A 20,432-nucleotide genomic window follows, 5' to 3' on the forward strand; every position below is an offset into this window, starting at 1 on the left:
CTCATTTGCATACCGCATCTTCATTCAAATAAAAAAAAAAAAAGGAAGAAGGAAAAAAAATTAATAAATAAAAAAAAATTCCCTCACACCGCGACGTGTGTGGGTGAAGGGGACTCCAACCTCTTCCTTCTCCCTTCCCCCATCCAAAAAAAATTATACATTTTTTTTGTTGGGGGGGGGGAAGGAGGCGGGATTCGGCCTGCAGCGTGGGGCGGCTGTGCCCCCGGGGCTCGGAATTTTTTAGTGACTTTTTTTTTTTTCGGGGGGGGTCGGAGCCCCGCCCCGGCCGCCGTTTTGTGAATAGGAGGCGGCCGTCACATGACGCCGCATTCATAAATCCGGTCACCGGCGGCCGCCGCGCTCGGAGGGCCCCCCCCACCCCCCACATCCCGGGGCCCGCGTGTGCGGGGAGCGGCTCTCAGACACCCGATCCTTCTGTAAAGCCCCCACTCGAATAAACGGCGGTGCGATGTGTGAAGGTTGTGGTGCAGAGCTGTGGGCTCGGACCCCGTGCGCTCTCATCCCCAGTTTTGCCTTGAGGGTTTTATGACAGCCGGGAAAAGGAGGCACTGAGCACAGTGCTGGGTGGGTTCCAGCTGCCGTGGGGGGTTTGGGTGCTGTGGGTGTGTGTGGGGCCGGCACCCATAGCATTGGAAACGGTAACTGGCCGAGGAAATGGCCTCTGCCTGCAACGCTTGTGTGAGGAGGAGTGGTAGTTGGGGCACCTTGTAGCAAAGAGGCTGTAAAGCCGCGTTTTTGCGTCGCTTCTGACATTGTGGTTCTTTTGAAGTCAGCACAGTTCTAACAGGAGAAGCTGGGTTTCTGCTGCTGCGGAGCAGGATGGGAGGTGCGGTGGGCTCGCTTCCAGCAGACCCCTCGGAGGGCTCAGGGTTCCCTCTCCGATGGCATGGCACAGAGGTGGCTATGTGCAAAGCCGGCGGCTGCTGAGGGATGTGGACAGCTTGCTGGTTGGGACAGCTTGCTGGTTGGGCTAGATGATCTTAGTGGTCTTTTCCAAACTTAACGATTCTATGATTGCACCCTGTGCCCCAGGCCTGCGCTTGCCACCCCGTTGGGTGGGTACTGGGGCAAAGGACACTCTGCATTGCAAGTGGAGGCCGTGTCAGAGCTGCTGCCCTGATCCCTGTGCTGCTGTGGGTACCGCTCCTTCCCGGCCCTTCCCTGCGCTGATGGATAGCACTGCTGCAGGTGACTCATGCGCCGTCCTTCCTGGCGGCGGTGGGTGATGTTTTTCAATCTACGTGGTGTTAGAAGAAATAAGGACGGGCCCTCTCCATAAGTTTGCTTGGGCTGTCGGAACAACGGCAGCATCGCGTGCTATTTGCCCCAGATATCTGGCTTTGATTTGCATAGCTCTTCTCGTTCCACCGAGTGCACTGTGAACAAATGTTAACAGGCAGATTACAGACGAAGCGCCGCAGCCAGCTTGTATTTAAAATCAGTGCGTTGTCTTTTTCCCCATCATTGGCTTTTTTCATTTTGCTTGGGGAGCTTTTCTACCATATTTAGAGTGTTTGAACCATTTGATGAAACCAAAGAGGAGCGAGATGAGGCTCTGGCTGCCCAGGCTCCTTCACGACTGCACCATTTCTGATCGATACCCAGAGGTCGATTTGTCATTGCTGGAGGATGCCTCGTTCTGCCCCCTGGGCTGCATGCTGCCAGAGACCGGGCGATCGGCCGGCGTGTCGCGGCTGTATTTCTGGCTGCGAGTGGGAGGATTCAGCTGAATCGGAAGGCATAAAATGATTCAGTTACGCCCGAAGGCGGCCGCAGCACATCATTACGATGCAGGCTTCCAAGAAAGTCACAGGAAGTAATTAAATGGAAAAGGTCAGAGAATGAGGAAGTGTCGCTCCGCGGCGTTTCGGGATGGAGCTGGGAGCCCTGTGCCGGAGCTGGGGTGGGAGCTGGAGGCATGGCTGTGGCAGTGAGCTTCTTCCTTCCAGCAAAGGGCATGGAGCTGAGCTGCTCCCCGGATCCCACCTCCTTCCATGGCTGCTTCAAGCACTCACCCCGCCGACGTAGCAGTTTACCCTTTACACTGAATTTTTTCCCCCCCATTTTGCCCGTTACTACTGATTTTTTGCTGTCATAAGCCGTCCATTCAGTTAGCTGTGTTTTTTTTCCTTTTCTTTCAAGCTTGAGCCAGGGAGAAAGGCATGGGACATACTTTGTGTCATGACATTATTGCTCGCAAATAGGACAGGAAATGAAGGGTTGCCAAAATATAACTGTTTATTTCTTGGCCTGAAAACACGGCTGTTTAAAATACTACATGTAAGTAGCTGCTTTGTTCGGTTACTTGGAGAACTTGCTGTTTCTAAGGGAATAATAGGTCTATCGGATGGAAAAAGGGAAAGAAAAGAAAAAAAAAAAAAGAGCAACCCTTTCTGCTTCTGTCTTGGAAACAAGTTAAAAGCAGCTGTAGAAGATAGAGAGATTTCGGTGAGGGTTTAGTTGGTTCACGTGGAGAGAGATCTGGGGAAGAGGATTGCACTTCAGCCCAAACCCTCAGAAAACCCCAATCCTGTTTTTGGCTCAGGGAAACCTAAAAAACTCGCCTTTGGGCCAGAAAGTGGGTTTTTCAGCCAGAAGCAGCGAGTGATGGATGGTGCTCGCCTGTGGCATGGATGCAGCCGGGAGCTGCTTCGACCTGTTTCTGCATCGCGTTGTAATCTCGATCTGGCACACCCTCTAGCGTGGGTTAAAAGGTGGCTTTATCTACCCGCTTAATTAAATCCCGAGGCTGCAAACAAAAGCACATTGCGCAGCGGAGGCTCTTCCTTAACGTGGACTTGCTTGGCTGGTAGCTGGCTTGAAACCACAAAATTGTTTCCTTGGGGCCACCAAACCGCAGGGAGATGGTGGTGGTTGTCATTCTTCAGGACCTTCTTCAGGGTGGAAGGCAGGAGCTCAGGAAAGAGAGGCAACGTCACCGCCGGCTCAGTCCCTCCATCACATACATGCTGGTATGCTTGAAGAATTGATAAATTCAATTCACTTTCCTCCAGCAGAATTAGAACAAACGGTCCTGTGGAGATACTGAACCTGGGAGAGATACACTTGTCAAGCTCTGGATATTGTTGTTGTTCTGTGCAGGGTGCTGGATCCCAAAAGAAGTGTCCCTGCTGCTGAATTCCACCTGTTGGATGGCTTCACTGGGGTTCTGCAGAAGTTCTGCAGATGCTGTGGCTCACTGGCTGAGGTGCACCATGTACATTCCCAGCTGCTGAAACCAGCTTTGGCTGCAGGAATTGTTCCTTTCACCGAGTCCATTGAAAAATGTGCTTCGTTTTCTTTCTTCTTCCTCTTTTCTCCTGCTTTCTTAACACTAGAAGATGATCCTTCTCATGAGAGATGCTCAGGGGAAGAGAGGACAGAAATTAGTAAAATCATAAGTACAGCTCTAGATACTGCACTGATGATACATGCCTTCTTCAGTATGCAGAGTGTTTGGTTTTTTGGAAGACTTAATGCTCCTGAAGAAGCATGGAAATGAAAATAAAAGTAGCTGGATGGTTTGTAGTATGAGGATACAACTACCTTGCTTCTGCCTGTGTGCAGTTGCAGGAGGCTCTCTGATGTGTCAGTTGTCAATGGAAGGAGCACAGAACTCATTATGGATGGGATCAGCATGTTGGTACCTGCGTGCATCACATCTGTGCTCCGTGCCTCTCCTCCTTAAGTCAAACAAGCAGCTGAAGCGCAATGCTGGCTGCCTTGCACAACAGAAGTAGGTGCTTCCCCTTAAAAGCAAGCTGTGTTTTATCAAAAACAGTATTACAAAGTGTGCTTTCAGGGCCTCAAAGATATGTGTGCCAACAGCCAGCAGGTTTTACCTGTTGCAGGAGGTTTCGGGGAGATTTATCCCAAGTTATTATTTTTGTCTCCAATCTCCTTGTTCTTAGGCTCTTTGAATAACTTTCTTTGACTTTCTTCACTTGCAACTCGCACTTCAAGGACTGTTTTGGTTTTATTTCCCCCCCTCTTTGTTCTCAACTCCTACGTGTGCTGTAATCAGAGGAGAGATCTTGAGGCTGTCAGCTGAGCCCAGTAGCTGATGGCTATTCCATCAAGGAAGGAAATTTCTTCCTACTGGCAAATGTGGGGAGGAGTTGCAGGGCTCCAGAGCAAAGCTCTTGTTTCATGTGTATGTATTAAACATCCTTCCAGAAGTAATGGTAGGACAGTGTACATCTCTCAAGGAACAGAATTGTGTTTCTTGCAGGTAGCAAGTACATTTTCCTCATTTATTTTATTTTTTTTTAACAAGAAGGTCACTCTCATCTCTCTTCTGCTAATGTGTGGGAAGTGTGCATCGATATCTCTGAGAAATGTGCTGTAAAACCTGATGGTGTTTTTTGATGTAGGCCATGGGGGAGAAAGGCCACGGTGCAAATGTGTGCTTGTAGGGGCCCGTGCTGCTCTGTGGGGACACATGCACGTTGTGCACATGTGCTCAGATCCCAAGGAAATCCAAAATTAGGCTTTAATTGTGTTGTGCATCTGTCCTGTGTGGCTACCTTTTGCAGTCCCTAGGCCATTCATGCTTTTATTTATTTGTTAACTCACTTGCTGGTGGAGGAAGGCTGTTTGGGAGGACAAAGAAATCTATCGTGTCTGCTCATACACGTCATTTTAGGAGAGGTTTCCCTTCTCTCAGTGTGCCGTGAGATGTATGGGCAGTGCTGGCAGCTGGGATGCCTGCTGTGGGTCCCTGCAGTGAGAGATGCTGCCCCAAAACCACCCATCACTGTCTTGTACTGGACACAAGCCAGGGTCTCAGCTCAACCTCCGTGTGCTTTATTTCTTCTGCCGACATGCCTAAACACTCCCACCTGGCTTCTAAGTTCTCATAAAGCCAGCTGGCTGCTTACGTGGCTTGGGAGTAGAAAGGTATGCCCCCAAGCTTATAGATATAAATGTGTGTGTGTGCTTGGGCCCCTTTTTTGCGGATCTGTGCAGGAGTGTGCTATGGGGCCAAGGAAGGAACAACTTATCCAGCTGGGGACACGGGAGGTGCTTTTGTATTTTCCTCAAGTCAAGGGGATGCAGTAAGGAGTTACTGGAAGATGCAAGCGAGGTTGAGGAGTAAACTCAGCTGCTGCCGCAGGGCTTCTGCATCTGGCATTGCAAGTTGTTTACAAACAGTCTGGTTCTTCAAAATTACATGGAGATCTGAGAGAATCAACGGGGCTTCTCCAAAGCATGCTTGTAGTTTATTTCAGCTGTTTACTTCAATTTTGTTCACAGAACCAGAGAAAGGTTGAAGTAGGAAGGCACCTCTGGGTCAATCAGACCCAACCCTGCTCCAGCAGAGCCACCCAGAGCAGGGTGTCCAGGGCTGTGCCCAGGGCCGTGTCCAGGCAGCTGCTGAAGTTCTCCAAGGATGAGACCCCACAGCCTGCTGTGTGCCTGGCTCTGTCCTCTTTGTACACGTCAGTGGATCCCCTTGAGGCCTTCTCCAAGCTGCTCATCTCTCTCAGCCTCTGCTCACAGGAGATGTGCTCCCGGCCCTTGGTCATCTTAGTGGCCGTCTATTGGGCTCACCAGTTTGTCCATGTCTCTTGTACTGGGGGGCCCACAAGTGGCCACTGGACTTCAGTTCAGTCCTTTAACACAATTCCTTTGACACATAGGCCTTTGCATCTCCCCACTGTTCGTCCATACTGCCTGGATAGGGCCTACAGATGGAAGTCTAGCAGCTGGATGGGAGGTGAGAGTTTAAACCCTCAGAGCATTTCAGTGCCATGGGTCCTCGCCATACCAGAGAGCTAGGGAGCAGTGAGTGTTCCTTGTGTGCATCAGCATCATTGAGCTCAGGTTAAATCCACCATGCTCCAAACTGTGCCTGCAGCAGGAGAAACCTCAGACAACTGGATACGGGAAGATGCTGTGACCTTGTAAAATATGCCAAATTTCCTCTGGTGGGGAAAGAGCCAGGTTCAGCATCTCTGTCAGACAGCAATGCATATCCCTGCATTTCAGAGCTGGTAGGCTTGGCCTTTTTAAAGCACAGGTATAAATTACATTACATAAAAACCACTGAAACTTCAGTGATGCGTGTTGGGTTTTGTTGTGCTGTGTTTTTGCTGTTTTTTAACATTGATGAAATTACAGCAAAAACTATCACTGAAGGCTTGTGGTGCTGCCAACATAATTAATTCTTAGCTGCTAGTTGGCATGGGAGGTGTTAGGTTGGTTGCAGCCAGTCCTTGCTGTACGTCTTGCTGCTGGATGTGTGCAGTTGGGTGGCTGTGAGGGAGTGCTGAAATAGAGAATCCCAGTGTTTACACTGCCTCAAAGACCTGCTGCTTTTAGAAAGATATTTGGTGTTCAGTTGATGTAGAAAGAAAACCTAGTGCCAAGCTTGCTTTCTGTGGTTAAAATCACTAATAAAAGGCTGCAGGGTCATTAACCACTAGAGCTGCTTAGGAGAAAAAAAACCTTGCTTTTTTTTTCCCCTTTATTTTTCTGTAACAATTTAGTGTTTGGGGATGTAGTACAGTGTAAGAGTTCAAATGTTAAATGGCTGGAAGCTTATTAAGGAATGGTGAAGACGAGCTTTTTTCGCTTGTTGTCTGAAGGAAGCGGTGTAGAAAGCTCAAATAGCTTGCTGTGAAACTAACAAAGGAGGGAGAGAAAGGAATCTAAATTTGTTTTAAAGGTGCGCTTGAAAAAAAAATTACTGTAAGTTCTGCGGACAAGGATGACATGCAGACTTTTCCAGGAGAATCATGCCAACAGGAGCTGTCCCTCTTCCCTTGCTCCCATGGCTGGGGAAGCTCAGGGTGCCAGTGAGACCCCCACATCCCGTGTGCTCTGGGAGCCTCTGGGTGGGGGCTGGGGGGAGGCAGGCCGGGGAGGAGCCGGAGGCGTGTGCAGAGCAGGAAGTTCTAGAAATACCCTCTGTAAACACTGCATCCTGCAGGAAGGGCGCCCGAGACCAAATAAACCGTTTCCCCCTCTCTTTCTACATACGCACAAACTCTACGGCTTCGGAGGAGCCTGTCGGATTGGTGATGTGTCTCTTTATAGAGAGCCTTGGCCAAGTTAGGGGATAAAACTTCCTGGGTCAGCAGGCTTGTTCATCACGATGAGTTCCCATTTTTGGTTAAAATGCTTGAAAACACAGCGGTGCATGACTTGGAGCAGAAGCAGGCAGGGGGAGGTGGGCACTTTGTCCACTCGATTTGATGCAGAAGTACAGAGGGTTCTTCCCCACCTTAATAGTGTGTGTGTGTGTGTTTGCGTGTGCAGAAATGGCTGACAAGCAGGAGGGAAAGGGGGGGCAGAGCAGAAAGAGCCTCTTGCTGCTTGGAATTGAACTGCAAAAGGATTTGTAGCTTGCTGGGACTGTCCTGGCACAGTGCTGTGCTAGGCAATGCTAAAATACCTACAGCTGCAACATGAACTTCTGTGTTTGCACACTAAAAATACTCTTGCTTTTCTCCTGGTTTTTGATGCTAGGTCCTACAAATGCTTGTGTATCCAGAGGCCGAGATGTGGCTGAGGTCTTCCATCCAGCTTCGGGGTTGGTTACTCTAGTGCACAGCTTCAAAATCACAGCCCATGAATGCAAAAGAAAAAAAAAAAGAAAAAAGAAGACTTAAAAATTCTGCTACCACCCATTCATTCAGCTTCATTTTGCAGGCAGATCTTTAAAGAAGGTCACCAAAGTAAATCTCCAGAGAGGGCAGAAAAGACCCTTTTCTACCTCAAGCTCCTGTAAGTAGCAAAAAAGGCTGTTCCCCAAAATCAACAGCCATGTAAATTATTCCAGAAATGCAGTACAGGCAGCTTAAAGATATTTAAATTGAGGCATAAAAAGCTCTGAATGACACATCCTATTTAGTAGGAAATATTTCTACTGACTATTGCTGGTAAGGCTTTTTTTTTCCTTCTCCTTCTGTGCTCTATCTCTAAGGAAGTGTGGGCTACTTTTATCAGAGTATTGGTGGAATAGCTTCCCCAACCTTTCATAAGGTCGGATAAAAAAACAAACACTCCTCCTCATGGGAAGGAAGGGATGGGGAAAGAAGGGTGTTTTGTGTACACTTTCCCATTCATATTTTAAAAGGTAAATATATAAACTTCTGGAGCCAGAGCCGCCTAGCTTATGCAATTGTACGAGCTGAGAACAAGAAGCTTAATTGCTTTCTCAGTGCTGACTTAAAGTGGAAAAGGAGTGAGTGCTTGCTGCTCTGCTGCTGCTTTGGTAGACAAAATGTGCATCAAGGTCTCTGGTGACTTCAGTGATATGGTGACTGAGTGCTGACTGCAAGCGTACGTAGGGTTTGCATGTTGATTGGGCGGAGATGACGCAGTGAACTTTGTGTTCCTGTGCTTAAATTTTGAGATTTCAATGAAACACAACTTCTGTGGAGGCTTTGTCTTAAGAAAAAAACAGTTAAATATTGTTAGACCGTTTCCCTCTTTTGCTTCCTCTCTGCTGCAGGAATGGAAGGAATAATTTTTTGTGAGACTGTTTGCAAGGTTGTGATTCTGCCTTTCCAAAAACGCTTGACCACAAGCCAAACAGCTAGATCCAGCACTTCCACATGGATGTATTTGGTAGGAAAAGAGTTGGTCTGATTTATTGCTTAGGGTACGAGTGGTTGAGGTGGGACTAGAAATTAGTCTCTCCACTCAGACCTTCTCCAGATGGTTCTCCTCCACTCAAGGTAAGCCCTGGTTACCTTTCTGTGCTGTAGATATTTAAAGCAGTCAGAATTTTTTGTCCAACTCTCCTAACCTTGGGCGTGCAGCAGGCTGTCTTCCACAGTTCCCTTCTTTGTATGAGAAGGGAAATGCCTAAAACCCAGTAATGCCCGAGCGTCCGTGGAACTGGTGACAAACAAACCCAAATTAATGGCCGTAGCACAGGATAGCCGCCTCCTCTCTGGAGAGCACTTTTGCAGCTGCAGCAACTGCTTTTACCCTGTACACAAAAGAGAGAAAAGCATCGGCATCATCCTTGGGCTTGGCGTGTTTTGTCTCTGGTGGGATTCTGAAGTCATTTCCTTACACACGTGCCACTGGGCAGGTCTGTGTGTCCGCTCCAGAGCAGTTCATGTCCGGCCAGGAGGGCTGCTGTGACAGAGGCTTTCAGGGGAGATGAGCAGGGCTTCCTCAGGGGTGCTTCTATCTCCTCTTGACTTGAGAAACCCAATTCCCATCAACCCAGTGCATGCTCAAAGGACGTATTTTGCCAGCATGCTCCTATGTCAAGAAATAGCATGTGTGACGTGCCTCTTCCCAGTATGGCATATTAGAACTCAGTATTTCATAGAATTGTCTTTGAACACCATGAAGTGTTATTTGGAGTTGTTCCTTGTCCAAAGCACTGCCCTTTCTCTTGCCACGTAGCTGTGCTGTGTGCGTCTGCAGAAGGACAACCCTTCCCCTCTAAGCTGCCATGGAAGATCTTGGCTGCTCCAGCATGGGGAGCCTGGATCTGCTCTCTGATCTGCCATCTATGGAACAGTTGGAAATAACGTGCAGCATACGCTGAGTGTCTCAGTGAAAGCCAGAAAGGCTCTTTCAGTGGACTTGCATGGATCCAGCTGAAAATGCTGCTGGTGTTTGCGAGGAACATGTCTGTGCCTGGAAGAGGTTGTCTCTTCGGATGATTAACTTTGTCTGGCCTTCAGCTGTGTGCTCTGAACCGAGCGTCAAAGAGAGATCCTTCACGTCTTTTCTCATCTTCTTATGGAAGTGACAGCACAAATATTAGGATGCCCTAAAAAAGTTTAGATAAATAGCTCCCAGCGTTGCTTTTTAGTAGTCAGTACTGGATCATTTTGGAGTATGTATGGAAACAGGCATCTGTGTGTAACGAGGCTGGTGGGGAGAGAGAGATTTGTTGACATAATTGCTGATGGGTCAGCAGAAAAAATACTACTGTACTGATTTATTCCAGCTTGTGGTTTTACAAACTGCCATGACGTGAACTTGGGCCAGTCAGGTCAACCTTTGCTTGAAGGGCCGTGGGCAGGTGGTGACTGTTTTCTTGGAGCAGTGGAAGTGAAGTGATTAAGCCTAGTGGTGTGCTGTTTTCTGGCTTCTGGTGGCACATGGATTCCAGGCAGGACAGCAAGGATGTGCTGTTGATTCTAATCCCAACCACACACGTGTACACTTTGTTATGTGAAGGAGTCCTGTGCTGTACATAGCCTTAAGCAGATAGCTGAGAATGGGTGACCGAGACCCGAAGCCTGGCTGGGGCTGGTGAGGAAATGCATTGCACAGGGCGTGGAGTCCATGGTGCCAAGAAAACAGTACAGTGAACAATGCCTCACAAAATTCTGGACAGAAAATATTTCTAAAAGTTTAACAGCCTTATGTGGGGGAAGTGTCACGCAAGCACCCTTCTGATGGGTGAGGAGGCAGGAAACCAGGTAGGGTTTTTCTTGGGTGGCTCCAGTGGGCATGTAGGGAGCCTGAAAGCTGAAGCTGGTGGGACTGTACACATTCACAGCAATATTTTATGTTTAACTTTCACTGAAAACTGTAGATCTTAAAGTTTGGGAATAGAAATACTGAAAGGTTAAAATCCTGCCTTTGTATATTCATTTTATTTTGGAACATCTTGAATGCATGAACTTTTCTGTAGGAATGTGGCTTTGTCATTCATGATCTAATTGAAATGCTAAATACTGACCTCTTTTGTGCTGAAGGAAAATATTTGCTGCTATATGTGGTAACTTCCCATTGCAGATTAGCCTTGATTTTGTCAGCTTGGCTTGTTGCAAAGGTCAGAAGGTGGTTACCGTCTTCCCTCTGATCAAACACACACAGACAAGCATGGAAAAAGTCTCTTCTTGGTTGGGCTTTGTGGCTGTTTGTACAAAAGCATGTGCCAGCCTGGCATGGGGTTGCGATAGCTCAAGTATGGGTTTTGCACTGATTTTCTTCGGTGTGTCAGTGCCTGATTTTCCATGTCTCACTTCACTAGCATAGGTGCCTGGCTCTAAACAGGTCCTTGTTGGACCATGGCTATATGGCTTTGATTTTCTCATTTTCATCTCTTACACAGGGCAAGCACAGAAATGCAATCATTTGCTTTGCTGTGGGCACAGCAGACGCACATCATCATAACTGGGATGGATTTGGTAGCTTCAAGCGTCACTGCACGGTGCAGCAGTTTCGCATTACATTGTCTATGGCTGTGGCTCTGATTTTGTGAATGCTTTTTGCCATTTGGTGCTTCTCTGTGTTACAGATGCATAAGTTAATCCTCCCATGTCGTGTGTCGGGACCGGATTGTGGCAGGGTGGATTTTCATTTTATTTTATTTTTTAGGCAATGTGCTGAACACATTCCTCCTCTCAGCTAAAATTAAATCTTCTCCCCACCCCAAACAACTCTCCCACCCATGGACTTCTACCATGCAAGGCATGAGAGACATGCAGAGCACACCGTAGGTTGGCACAGTGTTTCAGTTAACTGTTGAATGCTTCAGCCTGGTACATGTCCTAATTAAACTTGAGGAGATAGCTTGCTCCAAGGTGAATAGAAAGCTTGCCCTAACTAGCACTGGGATGCCAACCCCAACATTACTCTGTAACAAAGGAAGAGTTTAAAGCTTAACTTTAGCCTTAAAATTAGCATAGATGTTCAGCACTGGGACTCTGGGCAAGGGAGTGAAGACCTCAAAACCTGAAGATTTGATAAAATGATGGATGTGAATTCCTTTCTCAAATGGTTAAAGGGCCAGCCTGTAAAGGAGAACATTCCCTTATCTCCTTCTCGCCAGCTGGAGCTCCTGCCTGATCCTGCCTGCTGCTTGCTTGCCAGAAGATCACGAGGAAGTTCTAGGAGTGAGATTTTTGGGATAGTCCGTGTACCATCCTCCATACTTGCAGCAGCTGCTCGTTGCAGGCATAATGGACCTTGGGGATCCCTGGCAGCAGAGCTCAGCCTCTGTGCTTGCTGCCTTGGCTAGGTGGAGAGTCTGCAAGCTGAGGGTGTCGTGGATGTTTTCAACGTCATTTGATTTTTTTTTGTGTGCAGTCTTGGACACCACGATATAAGGATGTGAAACTAATAGAGAGCATCCCAAGGAGAGCTGTGAAGATGGCACAGGGTCTGGAGAGCAGGGGGAGTGACTGAGGCCCCTGGGTTTGCTCATCCCAGAGCAGAGGAAGCAGAGGAACCACTAAAGCTTGGAAGGCTGCACTGGAGACAGCATGTTGCTCTGCTGTCAGAGTGTACCAAAGGTTTTATTGTGTGTGTTGTTGTTTCTCCATGCTATTTTTATGTGATCTGAATAAATGGTTTTAAAGAGCCAAATTGTGACTTCTAAAAGTGTTTGTTGCTTCTTGGCAGATGATGGAGGAAAAATAGACTCTCTGGCATACACATAATGGCAGGAGTCTACGTTGGGAGTTTTTGTGAAAGTGTTGTCTAGTTTGTGTTGGAAGCTTGTTCCTTTGTAGCTAGAGCAAAGGGGTGAAACCAGAATGTGTCACTTCAGGGTTAAAACATCTTGCAGAGTAACAGGGTTGAAGGGTGCGCTCATAGGATGTGATTTCATTCTTACTTCCAAGCCTGGTTTTCAATTAATCAGACGTAGCACGAACCTGGCTGGTTCTCAGGGTGACTGGAAGCCTGGGTGCAGACTGCAGCAGCCTTGGTCAGCACAGTGGATGAGGTGCTCACGACCGCCTCACATCCTTCATTAGCCAGAGAGTGGCAGTTTCTTGATAGCTGCTTCCTAGAAGCCAATGCTCAAGGGCTCTGTCTGTGTCTATTATTATTATTCCCGTTTCTGCCTCTAATTGATTTGTGTAATTACCAACGCTGTCAGTCAGTGCAGAGAGTTACAGGGCGATGTAAAACATTGCTGCTTGTGTGCGTGAAACTCTGCTAACATGCATGGGAGACGAGAAAAAGAAAGAATAAATTAACAGCTGGTCTACTTGGACGTGCAGCAATGAGGCAGAATTTTAATTAAAATAATCACTTGAAAAGGGGAAGTGAGTTAGTGTAAGGCAGGTAGCCATAGTTAGCCCAGCTAGCTTGTGTGTGTTTCTGTGAGCAGACCATTGCTTTTCCCCTGGTGTCAAGGAGCGTGTTGATATCCTCTACATCATTGTTTTCTTTCTGGTCAAGAATAATGTGGATTAACTGGATTTGGAAATGATTTTGGAAGTGTACCCATTGGATCTTTGTTTTTCTATGTGATTTTTTACTGCACCTTAATCAACAGTGCTGTCATTGCTATCTGTTGGTGCCACGTTTGATACAGATAAATAGAAAACATGCAGCTCTGTGTGTTCTGTGTGTTGTACAAGTAAAAAACACTTAATATTTGATAAAATGTGTAGTGATATTCTATATAAATGTTCCATGAGTCAAAATACAAGTAGCATCTAGTTCTTCATTGCCATTGTAGAAGAGGTAAAACTCTTAAGTGGAAAGTTGAGTTGATAATGCTGCACTTATTTTCTTTTTAAAATGTAGATCATTTTAGCCCACAGTGGCATCCCTTAACACCCCTTAAGTAGTGTGGAAATCTAATTATATTTCTTAAGCAGTGAATGTCCTAGTTCAAAGTGATTACTTGGAGCAGACATAAATAATTAGTCTATATCAGCATTAAATATAGCACTTACAGGAATGTTTCAAAGGGATAAATATTTAAGCAAACTGTTTTGGAGTTTGAGTTGCATTTCATCAGTGGCTTGGGGATTCTGCAGGTAGATCTCAGCTTAATTCAGCTTGTAGAGTAGCAGTTCAGTATGTGTGTGTGGCACTGGTAATGAGAGCTGTCCAGACAAGGAGGTAAAGAAGTTGCTTCCAAGAATACTTGGATGAGGACGAATTTATGTGGTGTCCCCTTCCCCTTCTCTGCTCACTGCCTTAGGGAAAAGCAGCAGACCCTGAGCAGCTCCCTATCTCAGCTCAACACAAGAACAGTCCTTGAAGTGACTGTAATTCAAAGTAGTGGCAGCTTCGTTTTCTTTTAAACGAAAACAAAGGCAGGAGAGTCCAAAGCAACTTTTCTTTGCAGTGTTTTGTTTTGTTTTTTTGTGAGGGTGACAAAACCCTTTGTTTCCCTCAAGTATTGCCTTATTGCCTTAATTGGGTACTGTGGTGGATATACTGAGGTGTATCTAGAGCACCTTTGTCCAGTGGTTTATTGGTAACACCTACAGAACACGGTGGATACAGTGCCTTGAAATGACTTTAAATGAGGCAAAAACCAAAAAACAATGTTGGCTAGCATAACTGCAGGATGGCCTCCCTGGGCTAACAGCTCTGGGGACCTGGGTGAGGAAACTTTGCAGCTGCTTTTGTACAAAGAATGGTGTGACCTGCAGATGGAGGCTTCTGCCAGTATCTTGAGCTTCAGAAAAACAAATATTCACTCAAAATAACATAAAAAAATAAACTTCCACTTCTTCCTGTTTTTATAGTTTGCTTGTTTCCTCAGTGTCATGGTTTTGTCTCCAGTACTGTAGATTATTAATCTTCAGAGGATCAGGACCTTCATAGAAGTATTTCCTGTACATGTTTATCTGTCTTTTTAACAAATTAGTATCTACTAGTTCTATTCTGAATTTTCCTGCAAATAATAGGAAGCTCTCCCTCAATAATAAGGCTTTTTGCTAGAAAAATGTCTAGATGAATCATTGCCAGGGGTTAAAGTACCTTTTGTATGACTGAGTCAATGGCATCCTTTAGGACATCTGCAAGTAGCCCCACATTCCAGAGGTCACTGTCTTTGTGTTGGTTTTGGCAAAGCATTGTTTCAGCTACGCTTCATTTCTTTGGTTGTGAGTGCATCTGGAAGTCTCCTCTCCAAGTGTCACCTGGAATGCTGGAAAAGGGATGCTGCAATGTCTAGAGCCACGCATTTCCACCCGACCTGCTAGCAGGAAGAAGTGTGCAAGGCAAGCGTTGGCTGTTAGTCAGCAGAGGAGTCCCCATTTTGTTCATCCAACCGTTGTATTCACTTGCTACAATGGGATGCAGGAAATCTTTGAAGCTGCTACACTGCTAACTTTGTTACTTGTAGCTGAACTCATCTTAGTTTTTAAATACGTGTATTAAGTATGTTTACTTAAATACATTCTTCCTAGAATGTAAGCATGTGGTAGATGAGGACTCAGCTCCCATGTACTCAACAGAGTCACTGTGGTTCAAGTACAGACTGAACAGGCTGAAGCAAGGATGTGGTTTTCTTCCTTCCACCCTGGAATCAATGGTGTGACCGTCCTCGGTGACTGTTTGCCTGCTGTAATTGACGTGCAGAGGAATGAGTCGCAGTTCTGAATTAACTAAGATGTGCAATGACATATGGCTGAAGTGGAAATGACCTTGAGGAGCGTGGCTGTTTCGAAGCACAGTTGCCCATCCTCAAACCAAGGCTCTTCCTTCCTAAATTTTCTCATGTTCCGAGCTCTTAGTGAGAATAACTTAAGATAAATCCTAAAGCAAGACAGGTGCTCATAATATAGTTCAATGAAACTGCCTTCAGCAGAAAGAAAACCCAGTTCTTAAATGGTGCATTGAAGGATGAACATGCATCTTCTGGGGAGGCTTGTCAATTTTGTGTCCTCGGCAAACTGGAATTAAAACCCTAGTTAAATCTGAGCTGAAGAGGGGGAAAAAATAAGTTGTGGTGGAGTCAGATAAACGCTTGTGGTTCCATTATCATCTGCTGCACACACGTCAAGTGGCTGTAACACAGCTTGAGAAACTGAAAAACAAATGGGAACTTGGAAAGAAAAAAATCAGATTGTCTTCATCCTCCCTTCCTTACTTGCATAGTTTACTGGGGGTCAGCGGAATATTTGCCCAAAGATTAGAGGTAAACACCTTTTTATCACAGGTTTTCAACAGGAAGCTCATGTTGCTTTTCTCCACTATTCTCTTGTTTTGTTTCGATGTTCTTAAACTTCAGCATGCTTAGAGGTGCAGCTTGTTAAGTGAGTAGACTTGCATAAGCTGTTAAGTTCTGTTTCCAAAGCGTACTGTATTTTAGTGCTCTGCAGGGCACTGGTCATCTGGTATTCACCACTAAGCCCAGGAGATGGAGGCTGCAGCCCCCAGCTGATACCCACTGCACTCCAAATCCTGAAGCTTCTCCATCATCTGCTCTGCTGGAAGACCGCTGAAGACTTCAGTCAGCTTCAGCTATGTCAGGGAGCTCCTGAAGACTTAGCCAAAACTTCCTCGTGAAAGGAATTAGCATGAAGATAGGAAGGTGCAGCATGTTGGACAACTCATCCTTATCCCTCAGAATGGCAGAGGATTACACTGAGGCAGTCTTGTCTGATGTCCTATCCTGCTGTATGTGAGCAAAGTGTTTCTCATGTATGACGTTTTCTGCTGGCACTCCACACCACTGCATCTCACAGCATTGAAAGCAGCTGCCCATTAAAACACACTGCTGGAAGTACTAAGCCGTTACATGAGGCTGTGCTGAGGACAGCAGTGGAAAGCAGGCACACCACTTAAGGAAACGTTTGTTTGTTTCAAGCACATTTTCCTTTGCAAGGGAAGCAAAGGCAGAAATGTGAGCAGGAAAGCCAACTGCAGTGAGAGCAAAGTAGAAGTTAGGAGATGCGTGGAGGTTGCTGGAGGAAATAAAAAGAATTGGTGAAAAACTGCTATCTTCTCTAGGACATAAAGCCATCAGAAAGCTTACAGATAGTTAATGGTGGACATAGCAGTCCTAAATTAGCAATAAAATAGTTCCCATGGTGCTAAAAGTCAAGGCAGAATTGTTTCAGACATCTTAAGTCTATAAAGCATCAGCTTGCTCTTGGGAGCACTGAGAAGAGCTGGCTGTTGAGCTGTGCTGCCTGTTCAGCCTGTGAGATGTCAGCTCTGGTACAAGAAAAACATGAATTCAGACACAAACCGTGGACATGAAAAGAACGTTGCTCTTGAACTAAGTTTTTTGGGTTTGGGTTTTGTTTTGTTTTGTTTTGTTGTTTGCACTTAAACAGAGGAGGAAGATTTGGGGTTTTACTAGCAGTTCTCAAAAAAGTTAGGGTTTGCAGAAAAGAAGTGTTGGCATTACAAGTTGTAAATCGTGTTGGCCTTTTTCAGCCAATCTGTATAGAGAACTTCCCTGGTTTGCACAGAGTGAAGCAGAAATGCAGCTTCTGTATTGCCATGCCTAAGTAGCATCTCCCTGTTTTATGAATGTGGGTGCAGTGATCCGAGGATGAAGGGATGCCTGTGGTCCTCCTGCTTAAAGGCTGCATTCTTTTGGTAGGTTTGTTGCAGTAGTTGGGATGTGTTTGCGTTAGGAAAGTATCGTGTCTGGTGATACTTAATATTCGTGTGAACTCTGTACTGATAAATGTATAAGCAGAGTCAAGCTGTGTCATGGAGCAGCTTGATCCAGTGGGTGGCAACCCTACCCACAGTAGGGCGTTGGAACTGAGTGGTCTTCAAGCCGTTCTGTGCTCGGAAATGGACGTTTGTGGGCTGTCCATCCCCAGCACATTCCTTGACTGCAATCTGGACGAGTCTGTGAGACTTCAGTGTTTCTTATACATATGAGATTTGCCACGCTGCAGCTGGAAGTAGCCCTTTTTGGCTGCTCTTTCAGTGGTGTCTCTTTCTGCTGCATTTTTGTTTCCTCTTCTCTAGCACAACTTGGATGAAGGCTGGATTTAAAACAATGTTGTAGACAACAAGGGTGGTGTGAATGAACTGGGTCTGTCTGAAGTGCTAGACAAAGAAAAGAAAAAAAGCTACGCTGAACATGTTTATCAAATCTTGGTTTTGCTGGTTTGTTTGTTTGTTTTAAGCTTCAGAAATGGAGAAAAACAACCTCCTTTGTGCCTCACACGGAGCGACTTCTTGCTGGGTTCATGAATTGCTGGGGTTTGGTCCTATGTGCTGTGCTGACCCCGTGCTGCTGAAGGTCAGTCTGTTAGGACTGGCTCCAGCAGGCTGAGGGGATTTCATCCTCCGAATTGCAGTTTCTCTAGCAGCTCCTCTTGCTCCAAGCATGGTCTCGGCTCTTTGAACTGTGCTCACAGTTGGCCGGGAGGCAGCAGGAAACGGATCCGCAGCCTTGCTGGCTCTCTGGTTGCGATGTTTGCTAACAGCAGAAGCCTGCAGCAGCGTGCATCCCACTTGAAACTGGGGAAAATGTTCCCGTATCACAGCAGTTGCTCACCGGTCCAAGCCAGGAAACGCACAGAAGCACTGGAGGATGTTTCACTGTAGCGCTGAGATAGCAGCAGTAGGCGTGCTGAGCTGGTTTTGGAGAGCGTGGAACTCAAGGGAAAAGGAAGAAGGAAAAAAAAAAGTGCACCAGCACTGACACACTTGGACCTGAGGTTTGTTAGCTCAGCCTTAAATATAAAGAATCCTTGCAAAAAGTAAGAAGCCAGCCAGTGATTCAGATTATGCTTACAAACACCTTGTGACTTGATACTGGCTTCCATTTGGAAAAGACTCTTGGGAACTGAGTTCAAGGTGAACGGAATTAGGTGCTGCTGCTTCTTGCCTGTTGCACTCACTTTGTGCAGAGGGAATGCCAGGTCACAGCTGGTTGCAGCTACGAGCTGAGCATGCTGTCTTGGTGATAAAAGGGACCTTTTCCATGTGTTGTATTTCCACAGAGTTTCTCCCATCTTACCCCTAATCCATGCACAACATACATATGACTTTGCAGAGAAAACCCATGGCTTGACTCCATGCTGCATTGTTTTTAAGAGGACCTCTTAAAAAAAAAAAAAGTAGGAAGGCAAGAAAATGAGCAAATACCAAGGAGATGTCAGTACTTGAGCTGCTGTTTCAAAAACATGATTACAACATGGTTTATTCAAAGATAATTTTGTCTTACACTGGGAGGCTAATTTCATCTTCCTTTGTCCCCTGAGAGAAAAACTTTAGAAACTGGGCTTGCAGCAAAAAGGGTAAGGCATCTTTGTTTAATTCTTTTTCTGGCTGACTCGCTTTGAGCTCATATGCTGAATTCTGGCTGGAGGCAGCTGAGGACAGTGCTGGTGTTTGCTGCATGGAGCATCTGAGGGTCACAGCAGCACTGCTACAGAGCTGGGAGAGGAGCACAGTGAGTTAATTCCTAGAGTCATCGAATGGTTTGGGTAAGATGATCACCTAGTTCCAATCCCCCTACCTTGAGCAAGGTTTCCAAACACTGGGTCAGGCTGCCCAGGGCACCATCTGACAGCTCTGTATCCTTCTTGTGCTGTAGATCAGGTGAGTATTTTTCAAAGCTGGTTTCAGAGCTCTCAGTGTCCCAGTTTTTGCCCATGCAGCTTGTGCTGAGAGGATTTCGAGCAATGTTTCTTGCTGTAAAGCACAGAGAATAATCAAGGATGACTGTGAAACTTGGGGGGCACTGGGTGAGCTCCCCAGAAGCTTCCACGGGGCTGATCCCAGCCTTTTGAAGAAGCTTTTGGGGGTATAAAGTGTGGCTAGGGCTGCACTTGACTTTGGACCTGTTTGCCATTCTGGAGGCATCAGTGACGTGCTCCAGGGTCTGGCGTGACTTGTGACAGCCCCAGCTGCTCTTACTGCTTTATGACAGCCATATCACCATTGTTTGATTTATTTACTTTTTATTATTATTATATCTTATAGCATATCACCAGGGTGGGGAAGCGGGGATCTTTGGCCATTCAGCACGCAGCGAGCAGAAGGATGTTGCCAGTGAGTAATGGTGCAGCAGGAGCGTAGGGCGAGGGATGGCTGGGGGATGAATCAGCCGGCACGGCCCTGCACATCTGTCCAGGAGGCAGAGAGCGAGGAGGCTGAATCATGCAGAGGAAGCCACCCGACAGCCTCCAGCTGGGCTCTGCAGCAATGGTGAAATGCAGCGACCCAGGGGCAAGATGTAGAGGAAATGGCATCCCCTGGCAGGTCTGTGTGTTCCCTTGTGGCGCCTCGTTGCTTTTTCAAATCTTTTTTCTTCTTTCTCCTCCTCCTCCCCCTCCTCCCATCTGCCTCCTGAATCATTTCTGGATCAGCATGTGGTTTGTCAGTGGATATGTACAGTTTCTATGGAGTGCAGGCTTTCTCCTATGGATCTGCATCGTTTTGGCAGGGCTAGTGGTTAATGCACATCAGTAATTGAGAAGGAAATGGATACTGCTAGGGAAGCCACTTCCCTTGCTTGCTGCCTCTCTCCACGGATGTTTATTGGGGGTAGGAAGGACTAAAAAGAGGGGCAAGGCAAGCGGGGTGTGCATGCTTGTAGTTAAGCTTATAGCAGGAAGCTTACAAGCAAGAATGGGACTGACTTCTTACGTGGTCTGATAGTGACAGGGCAAGGGGGAATAGCGTTAAACTAAAAGAGGATAGATTTATGTCAGATGCCAGGAAAAAGATCTTTACTCAGAGGGAGGTGAGGCCCTGGCACGGCTGCCCAGAGCTGTGGGTGCCCCATCCCTGGAGGTGCCCAAGGC

General features: G+C 46.6%; 1 protein-coding gene and 1 long non-coding RNA gene across 2 annotated transcripts in view; both read left to right on the forward strand.

Annotated features, from left to right (window-relative positions):
• The first annotated feature begins 281 nt into the window (after nt 1-281).
• Nucleotides 282-9,774, forward strand: LOC116216277. Its single transcript, XR_004158733.1, has 2 exons — nt 282-7,752; nt 8,483-9,774. It is a non-coding gene; the product is annotated as an uncharacterized LOC116216277 (long non-coding RNA).
• A 9,914-nt stretch (nt 9,775-19,688) lies between these two features.
• SPRED2 (sprouty related EVH1 domain containing 2) overlaps nt 19,689-20,432 on the forward strand; it is a 29,712-nt gene continuing 28,968 nt past the window's right edge. Inside the window, exon 1 of the mRNA XM_003203690.4 lies at nt 19,689-19,887. Coding sequence (XP_003203738.1) covers nt 19,871-19,887 — 17 coding nt within the window. The 5' untranslated portion in view covers nt 19,689-19,870. The remainder of the gene's footprint in view (nt 19,888-20,432) is intronic.

This window comes from Meleagris gallopavo, chromosome 2 (assembly GCF_000146605.3).
Source record: "Meleagris gallopavo isolate NT-WF06-2002-E0010 breed Aviagen turkey brand Nicholas breeding stock chromosome 2, Turkey_5.1, whole genome shotgun sequence".
In the NCBI taxonomy this organism is placed as follows: domain Eukaryota; kingdom Metazoa; phylum Chordata; class Aves; order Galliformes; family Phasianidae; genus Meleagris; species Meleagris gallopavo.